This window comes from Cephus cinctus, unplaced genomic scaffold, assembly GCF_000341935.2.
Source record: "Cephus cinctus unplaced genomic scaffold, Ccin1 Ccin1_scaffold0475, whole genome shotgun sequence".
Taxonomy (NCBI): Eukaryota; Metazoa; Arthropoda; class Insecta; order Hymenoptera; family Cephidae; genus Cephus; species Cephus cinctus.
The window spans coordinates 31,189-41,465 of record NW_014333151.1 but is presented as its reverse complement, the minus strand read 5'-3'; the positions used below and the strand labels follow the sequence as shown (position 1 = coordinate 41,465).

General features: G+C 33.1%; 1 protein-coding gene across 3 annotated transcripts; it reads right to left on the bottom strand.

Moving 5' to 3' along the window:
* Positions 1-642: 642 nt before the first annotated feature.
* LOC107268133 (exostosin-3) lies at positions 643-9,582 on the bottom strand. Of its 3 annotated transcripts, XM_025085421.1 has the most exons (12): positions 9,567-9,582; positions 9,037-9,440; positions 8,695-8,924; positions 8,084-8,624; positions 7,135-7,976; positions 6,835-7,050; positions 5,897-6,107; positions 5,535-5,791; positions 5,218-5,345; positions 3,567-3,843; positions 3,359-3,463; positions 643-3,026 (listed from the first exon to the last, which is right to left on the bottom strand). In XM_025085421.1, exons 3-12 carry the CDS (start codon positions 8,854-8,856, stop codon positions 2,922-2,924), a joined length of 2,844 nt encoding a protein of 947 aa, XP_024941189.1. In that variant the 5' UTR covers positions 8,857-8,924; positions 9,037-9,440; positions 9,567-9,582; the 3' UTR covers positions 643-2,921. The 3 variants fall into 3 exon arrangements, with proteins under 3 accessions (XP_024941189.1, XP_015596078.1, XP_024941188.1); XM_015740592.2 differs by lacking the exon at positions 9,567-9,582 and having other exon boundaries at positions 8,695-8,956; positions 9,037-9,506; XM_025085420.1 differs by lacking the exon at positions 9,567-9,582 and having other exon boundaries at positions 9,037-9,505.
* Positions 9,583-10,277: the final 695 nt, after the last annotated feature.

Here is a 10,277-nt window from a genome sequence, read left to right as displayed (position 1 = left end):
AATCTGTTTAAATAGATTTTTTACACAGGGATATAAATTATTGCTAGTAAGATTCGCTAAAATATGTCACCCCCTTATACTTAACCCTTGGATAGACACGTGGTTTACAATCGTAGACCATTTCTTCCTTTACACAGGAGAATTTTCATATTCGGACTATGCCCATGAAACTTTAACTCACCAAAATCACATAATTGAACCAACTCATCCAAATATTACATAATTGAACCAAGTACTTTTTATATGGCTAAATACAATATTAATTCCATACCTTAACCATTCAACCACTTAGGTCCGATTTTAGGAACATACATTACAAGGCGACGCTGTAAGACCTCCATCGGTGGAACTGGATTGTCAAACCGCGAATGTGTATGTTATGGGTTAAAATTAAAATCAAAATCAACTTTTTTATTTCAAAATTGAAATATTGTGCATTCGCAAACCACGTGCTTAAACTGGTCAGTAAAATCCACGCGGCTAATGGACGGTTAAAAAATATAACTATATGTAAAATCTTTGAATTTTAAGCTAATGCAAATCAACATTAATGATAAAAGAAATAATGACAATGAATGAGGAGGAATAAGGATAAAAATTACGTCACCATAATAATGTTGAAAATCGATAATATAAATACAGTGTTTTTAATTTATGATATTATTGATCAGTTCTATTCCAATTGTATTTTACAAATTCGACAGTTATTCTTAATAGATAATAACTAGCATGATTACGAATACAAATATATAACAGAATATAGATATATAACATAAAATGGCACTCGAGGAAACACTATTGCAGAGGTACATCAGGGCCGTACAGTTGGCACGTTTTAATGTTGCTACTGTGGTGTACAGTTCTTTGTTGCAATGCTTTTTCTTGCGAATTATATACAAATTATACACATGCCTAACATATAATTGCACAGTTCTATCTGACCTTTGACATTTACAGTTCAATAATTTAATTATATTATAATAATATTATATAATGAACATACAAAATTAGAAAAAGAAATAGGTGTTCACGTTTCTTAAGAAACTGATTAACTTTCATTTCATTCATTTTCACCGACTTGAGCCAAGGAACCGATTCTTGTTTATGATCCCACTGTCTCTGTGACATTTATATTTTTTGGTTGCCCTTTAGGTGCTGAAGGCTTACGTTTGCGCGATTTTAAAACGTACATACTAAGCTCCACATGTAAATGTACGCGACCGCATAGATCTCGCAGATAGTCAGGGCAAACACATCGCGAGGCCAGCACACCGAAACGATTAACAAATTTTGTGATTTAAAGTATCGTGAGTTAATTAATTAATCACAATGGTTACGATTAACATGCTACATAATTACCAAATTATACATACATTACAATATTTATTTCGTGATTACATTTCAACGAATAATGTCGAAAAGATCCATAAATTATGTTAATTTATGTACAATAGCATTGGATTTATATGAAATGATATGTCAACGTTAGAAATTGTATTATCAATATTGAGATGTTTGTAAGAAAAATCAATTAATAAACTTAAATCGAGATGTTTGGCACACTACACATAACGTTAACGATATCAGTATTTCTAGCGTTGTAAATGTAAATATAGATTGTCGTTAACGCTGCGAAAATAAATAATCATAAATAGAACAAGAGATAAACATGATAATACTTGTTAGTCATTACTGAATAAATGAAAAAATATTTCCGACGTTTCCAATGCAATTCTCGGGTATAAATATCTACGCGTCCTTACCGGCGAATCACGTATCAATTTTATATTAGTACATTTCGCATAGACTCGAAAACGACATAACAATATTTGTAAATAGTCCTGCTGTTAGTTTGTCAAGGAAAGAGGTCCCATAAAGTTAATTATTCCTGGTGTATAGGACTAAACGTTCCGAGGCGAGGATAGTTCCGAGCTATATTTTAAAACGACCTGCTTATTAATAACAAACAGCCATCCTCGCCTGAAAACGTTTATTACAGTTATCATCTGAATTTTATAAAACTAAAAAGAAAACAGACCATTCTAAAAGCACTTTAATCACACGATATTTTTTAATAAAACATGTACGTATACAAGAATGAAAGTGATTAAATTGATCTAGTGTTCGATGATTGAAAAATAACAAAAATGATACATGTCAGGTCGCCAAAAATAATAAAAATATAGTTTAACGTGCAAATCATAATAATATGTTAGGCAATCAGTTAACAGAAAGAAAAAAAAACTTTAAAAGAGAAACGTAGTTGATAAATTGTTCAAAGTCGCTGCACGAGACGGGCGTCCCTAAAGTAAAATTTCTATACAGAAACCATTATCATTAAACTTGTAAAGTTCAATAGAAGCCTTTCGACAAAGTGTCGACCCCTGCGCAATCGGATTTAGAAACAATTGTTTTTGCTGTTAAACAAAAGTATTAATGAAAGTTAAAAAAAACTCCTTGACCGAGATTTTAGTAAAAGACTAATTGAGCCGTGCAAGTTTTGTAATAATGATACTTACGTGAATATTTTATGATAAGGACTTTTTGCTTTGTATGTCGCCTGAGCTCACGCATTATCAACTATACTTTCTTTTTAATAATCTGCTACTTTGTGCGTAACAGCTCCAATGCTTATTGTATTCAAATAAAATATGAATCAGTCGAACGACATTTTAATTAAAAATTTGCAAATAGAATGAAATATTTGTACCTCACTATGTAGAGTAGTAGAATCAGTCACTACAATCGTAAAAACAGTTCTAAACCAAAGTAATTATGTATTATTTTTTCGGAGTGACCGAATCATTGTTTAGATAAATTTAGTATTTCTTGTTGGAGATTCAATAACATTGTTTAGAACGTTTTTCGTCTGTATAAATTATTCCATTAGATGAATGTAATTACAAATATGAAAGACTTACTTATATGAATTTGAAACACTTTTGCTTATCGTGTGGTATCCTGGTCTTAAAGAGTATTGAGTCTGCTCGATATTGTGTATTTAACAGAGGCATATATCCAAATACCTGAAAATTACAAGTAACTATTGGTATCGATGATTGTCTATCATTAACTCCATAAGATTACAAAACTCTGCCGTTGATTGTCTCTATGTACCAATTGTTCAATTTGAACTCTTAAACTACTTAACACGTTCCGTGCCATGTGGGTCACCTCAGTGACCTACAATGGACTATTCGTTTAAGTCGTTTGAAATGTTTATTATTAAGTAAGTTCGGAAGCGTGGATCAACGGAAACACAAACCGGGTCAATGTTTAAGCCGCGTAAAGTTGGCGCGACACGGGATTTGTTAATAATAGATAAAATATGAGGATTCATTAACAAAAAAAGACATACCTGAGAAAAGAAATTTATACATTTATGCCGTTCTTGAAAATGTGTATCATCCTCCGACAATGAAACGGGACATCCAGGGCATCTGAACGTCCAACGAGACGTCACCTAAAAGTTTGAAAAAATTGTCAAAATAAACATTTTGCTATTTTGTGACTTTGCAAAAACTTCGAATGCTAATTCGTACTTCATCCCACATACATATACTCACCTTGACAGGAGGTTTCCGCGTGATGTGCGATATGAGAAAATTCATCGCAATATCTTCACAGTTCATGTATTCATCTACTTTGTCTCTTATAGCTTGCGGCAGCCAATGCGTATACAAATACGTGTAATGTTTATGAATGAAGGCAGCTCCCGTTAAAACCATGGACAGCTCACACGAATAATTGGAATTGTAATTCCATGCATTGTGATAATTTTGATCCCAAGCATGAAAACGACCTGGAAAACCTACCACGCGATCTCGATGTTCCCTCCATACTCTACAAACATACGTATAGAAACTTTTGTATGATTCTGAATTAAATTACCTTACTCAAATGTATGCATATAACACCTAAAACATATTATGAAATGTAATGTTCGTATAGATTCCTCGTTTATTATTTTATTTAATATTTATATCTGATGTAGAGGAATTTTCAATTGCCAATATCAAAAAGCCTGAGAGTTGCTGCTGTTCAATTAATTTCTTAGTTATAAAAATCAGAATTTATTTAATTTCACATCATATTTCCTAAAACATATCAAACAATCATATTTACGACATTCACAATTCCTGCTGCGGAATTTCTACATGAAGTGGTGAAAAGACTAACGTCGAAATTTCATATCATTTATTAAAGGTAAAACGTAAACTATATCGAAAGCTGTCAGTTAAACTTTTTTTTAGTATTTAATGTCTTAACATAAAAATATTATATCACTGACTGTCAATATGTCTGATTGGTTTACATGAAATTTACATAATAAATTCAAATTATTCTGTTTATATTATGCTTGCGCAACGTCAACAATCTCCAGGCCCTTTAGTCTTGTAAAATCTCAATCGGAAGTATGCCTAAACCAATAAATCATTTACGATTTCTCTGTAATATGTTACCAGTTATTAATGCAAGCAAGTCAGATAGATAGTCATAGAGTTGGCTAAACAGTTCCACGATTGGGTTCTATTTGTTATGATGCTACTCATACAATACTATTTCGTCAATTTTCGAAACATTCAATTCAAATTAACAGTAGATTTTTTATTTTCCACAATTTCCATAGAAGTTAAATAGCATGTTCATATTTAAACCGACGTGTTCTGAGAAACTGTGAAATCGTCTGGTAATAGGTGACAATAGCAGAAATGAGTGCAAACATGAATTAAACTAAGTTAACGTACTACAATAATTGAAGTGCAAGCTCTGTTAATTATTAATTAAATAAGCTAATGAAGAATATACGTCATGAAATCAAATGTTTATAATGCAAATTGAGAAAAAACTCATTACTTATTTTGTTATTTTGTATTACTAGCAGATTTCTCGTTTTACATTAAAATGTGTATGTATTTGAATCACTTATTATCTTAAGTAATTTGAATACTTTGTTTCCAGAATAATAACCAAATTATGGCAAGACTGTAAAATTCAGAATTATAAAAATATCTAAGAAGACTAGAAATTAACTAAACTCACGAAGCATGAATATTACTGATTATTTAAAATTTTAATTCATCTCATATCAAATAAAATAAATTAAATGTCAGATATATTATTTTTTAATTTGACAGCATTACTCAAAAACTTGCAATATTTCATCTATTAGGAATGAAAACATTCTTTAATGTATGTTACTGTTAACAAGCTTACCTAAAACCAAACATAATTTCATCATGCCGTAAGTGAGCATCATCATCCACAGACAAAACAGCTTCTGTCTCAATTGCATCAAAAGGTAGAAACCTATTATTCAAACTATTCCTAGGAGCTTTTACGACCTGCAATATACAAAACAAAATTATAAAACTACAATATTCCTAGAAAAAGAATCAGATTATAGAATCTCTAGTAAAAGTAAGATGGCCAGGAAGAAAAACCGTCAAAAAAAGTATTTTCTGTCATGTGTGGCGCAAGACAGTTTTATTGAATTTTAGCACTAACGCACTAAGAGGATAGTGTATACGCACATGTATAGGAACTCCAATATCTGGCCAACGTAGATCTTCCATCGGTGGTTTTGGACTGTTCCAAACGACCAAAACCTTATTCAAATATGGCAATCCATAGAGTCGAGCTAATGAATTTATGAGAACCTGCTCACGTTCATAAGTCAACATTACTATGGTAAATTGCTCTCTGGGATGATTTCCCCCCAATGATTCGCTAAATTCTTTACCAGCACCTCCAGCTCCTTTTGCAATTGGTCGAAATCCAACCTCTGATCCTGCAATTCATAATAAAATGTTTATTTTGAATCAATTCTAATTCGTGTAACAAATAAATTATATGTAGTTCAAATAATATTTATTGATATTCATTACAGCATTACCGAGAAATTTAGCATCACTGGGTAAGATAGTGTCAAATGGTAATTGCGGATACAAGTTGAATGGATCAACCCAATCGTTCCAAATTTCATGACCATGGATTAACATAGTTGTATAATTTCTTCTAAAAGCTGGAGAAGAGTATGGTGGTTCGAGGGGACCCAAGCTTTCTTCAGCTTCAGGTTCCGCAATAATGGTATCAGACTTTAAAGGCTGTAAAAGGAATCTATATTTCAAATCTTTAAATAGTGCTCTATTGAGGCTTGGATATGACAAAAATATTAATGGAAACTCAATGCAATGAGTAAACATAGGAAGATATTGAAAATAGATATTAATAGTCCTAGATCTACTAGATTGAACGATGGGACGGCTTATACTCAATTCATTTTATCGCATAGAAATACAGTACATTTACGCAGTGCGATAAAAACAAAAGTACAGAAAAATAGAGAATGACATAGATAAATAATTCTGGTATGATACAGAAGTTGCGAAACTTCCCTTAACGATGTTAAAAATCTTAAATGAAAGCATGCTTAAAATAGTATAATAAATTAAGTGAAAGACGTTACAGCAACATACATGATTATTTGAAAGGTGAAAAACTATTTAACTTTTGACAAATAATATTCTCTAATAATATTCGCACGACGAATGGAGGAGTACCAATATTTTAATAAAATAAAAAAAATGAAGAGTGTGACATTGCAAATTTCTTTCATTAGAATATCGTTACATAATGTTGTACGATATTTCTGTCTATTAGTATCAACGAAAATGCCCAAATTATGAAAACAACTAATTAGTGCAATTTAGTTAATAAGTTAGTATGCAAAAATGTAAAAGTATTACATCCAAGTCACATAATTATGATTTTTCTTATTGAACATCATCACAAATATATGCAAGTTTCTTCATTTAAATTACATTCACTTACCACAAAACTCTCATTGAATACACTTGGACTGGGCGCTCTAGGTGCTGGTAGTGGAGGTATGCCAAGTCTATCTCTGATATTAGCGACAATAGTATCAATAGCACCTTGAGCTGTACCCAAATATCGTTCCCATATCAATCTACCTTGTCTCCGCATCGATAAAAGGTCATTATCCGGCACAGCACGAAGCAAAAAATGCATTTCTGTTACTCGAGCCTGAAGTATTAACAAAAGAATTTATTTTCCAGGATTATCTTTGATAAAAATAAAGGTAAGCTTTGTAAATAATTATGACAGTACCCTAGGAAGAAAAATAGCTGCTCTTCGCCAAGCAATCACTTCATCATAACTTAGATAAATTTGATCCCCACCTAGAACAACTGGTATTGCACCAGCTCTCAATGCTTCATACAACCGTGCCTGCATTGGCGAAGTCGTAACAAAACTGGTATTACTTGGTGCTAAGATTAAGGCAAACGTAGAATCCTTAAGTATAGCCTTCCTGGAGGAATCAGTTCCACAGAGGGACCAATCGAGGGCTTCAAACACCTTTGTATCTTCTGAAGCTGGGATACATTCAAACTGAATGAAAAACTTATCGAGAGTGGTGCTAATGCTCAAGTCCTTCAAATGTTGAATAATAAAACTATCCAGATTGTTGTCATCCACTGCTAACCTTTCCAAATCTACTTCAGCATCATCGACCTGATGAGTTGTCGTCGCTGTCTTGGAAGGTTTCATCTCACCTTGAAATGACAGTAAATACCGTCTTCTTGCAGGTAACATTTGTGTACAATCTTGCCAAATGTCACCACCAGGAGGACCCAGTATCGGAGGTACAATTAAGTCAAAACCTTCTCGAAATTGAGTTCTGTGAAATGTTGACTGCACGATCATTGCTCTGCCAGTGTCAATGCCATCCAAAATACTTCCAGATTCAATAGATAAATCTCTACGGGCGAGATTCAACAAAATATGATTTCTTCCATCTCCACCCCAGTAAGGAAGACTGTGTAGTTTCTTGACATCTATTGGTTTGCGAAACTTAAATCTCTTTGAGACCTCCATCGAAAGAGCTTCTCCTACTAAAACTACATAAACGCAAGCCTCTGCCGAATTTGTAGTTAGGTGAGAGTTGTAACCTGAAAAATAAAGTAATAATACATCATCTATGTGCTGGGATGTCATCCCAATTATGAGAATAAATGATAAATAAGTGAATGACCAACAAAAATTCAATTTGACTTACCCAAAGTTTGTTTGATAGTAGTTTTAAGAAACCCATCAACATCCCATCCTGGACTCACTATAGAATATAAATCTGGATCGTAAAGATAAACTGGAAAACCACTTGTGAGGGCACAACGACTATGATCGAAACAATTATACATCTTGCATGAACTTGAATTGGGGCTTGGGAGTATTGCTGGAACTGAATTGACAAGAATTCGCCTAGGAGGTGCTAACTCTGGAGTGTTTCTTTCTACAGCTTCTCTTTGTGCAACTTGAGCTTGCACTACACTAATTTTTAATCTATCCAAGTCCATCTGTTGATGAAGTAATTCCTGCTTCAGTTCATCAATTCGTTGTGTAAAACTAGTAACTTCAACTTGAAGTCTTTGCCGCTTTGCTTCCAGATCTCTCAATTCATTGCTTACTGAAACTTTGATTCGTAGCATTTCTTCTATTCGTGATTTAAGATCTGCTGCTTTCATGGATGTAAAATCCTCAAAAGCCTCTAATTTTGAACGAGTATGGTGAATGTCTAAATTTGGAGAATCACTCTCAACCTAAAATAAAAACACAATGAAACGTATGGAATATAAAATGCATGTACACTATTATACAAATGTGGCATACCTTTGATAAATAGTAATGTGTAAATAATGGTACTATAAAAAGTATTACAGAAACCAAAACAATAATTCGAGACAGTTTAATATGTCCAATCCAATTACAAACTTCTCGTCTACTCCCAATCTGATGATAAGAGGAGCCTGTATCAAATGAACCCCCAATCATTATGAGGTTAGATTTATCACCACTTAAAGAGCATGCCAACAGAATAATTGGATTGTCATTGGTGATATCTAAATACAAAGATGAAGTTTATTATACAACACTGTAAAAAGAGATATTAAAGAACAAGTTCTTAAACATAAGCTTAAACAGTATTAGTTTGAATAGAAGGGAGCTACTCACAATAAAATTCTGGAATTCACGCTGTGATAATTTCATTTTCTATCAAATACATATTGCATTTGCAAAAATGTTAATTTTTAAAATAAAAACAGAATTAAATAGTGTTGAACATTGTATGTACGGTAGACGTAGTAGATTTACTCGATCAAGATCATTTGAAATTATATACAGTTTGGCGCAAATAATATCTTCATTGTCATTGAATTTAATTTAATTTATATAATAACATAAAATTTGCTCATTTGCACAATTTTATAAATTTATTTAGACTGTTTTACGTTACATTTTCATCACATTCAACTACATTCAACCAATAAGCAAACCAGTAAAAGCATCTCTTGTTAATTCATTGGTTATGTTTCCATCGGAGTCGCCATGGAGACTAGAGTAGAGGAGTCCCATCTCTGTACATAAGGTATGATACCGAAAAGCTGTTAAATTGAGGTTGCCCGAAACGACACATGCGGCGCTGACTCCGCTAGTGAAACCGCCGATGGTGGAGAGAGTACCGGGCGAAAAGATATACATACCAGAGATGAGTAGGGAGATTGCCAATGAGCCTGTTTCTGGTGAAGGCAATTTTTCTTTGGTTTCGGCGCGCCATCTTAGCGGAGGGCCCTCGAAGCAGTTCCACGTTTTTGATTGGTCGTGTATATATAGTAATACTACGCGTGATAATCTGGAGCTGTGTTTGGCGCGTCGACGCGCCACCTGAACAAGACTCTCGAACTAGTTCCACGTTTTTGATTGGTCGAATGAATTCGTGTGTTCCTCGAGATCCGCGATTTTAAAACGGGTGAACACTCAAATAGGGAGACTTGTATCCACCTTTTTTTTTACAGGATATTACATAAACCGTAGTAATAAAGTAGTCAATACCCTTAATACCCATATGAAGCTCTGGAAATAATAAAGTAAGCAAATAAAACTTAAAAAAACTCTCGAACGTGGGTAACTACAGAAATATAAGTTTGCTAAACAATATACCACAATGACTCGATAGCCCACGTGCTTGGTGCTGGATTAATGTCCGAGAGTCTCGAGTTCGAAACTCACGTCTCAACCCTTTTATTTTTTTTCTTAATTATCAACTATGCTTATTGGTTCACCTAGTTAACTTAAGATTCATTAAATATATGATTATATTAATCTACAAATATTGTATTATATTACATCGTATACATCCAATAAATTGGTACATGAATCAGCGAACGTTTCTTTTTCCCGAGAGCCTACCTCTA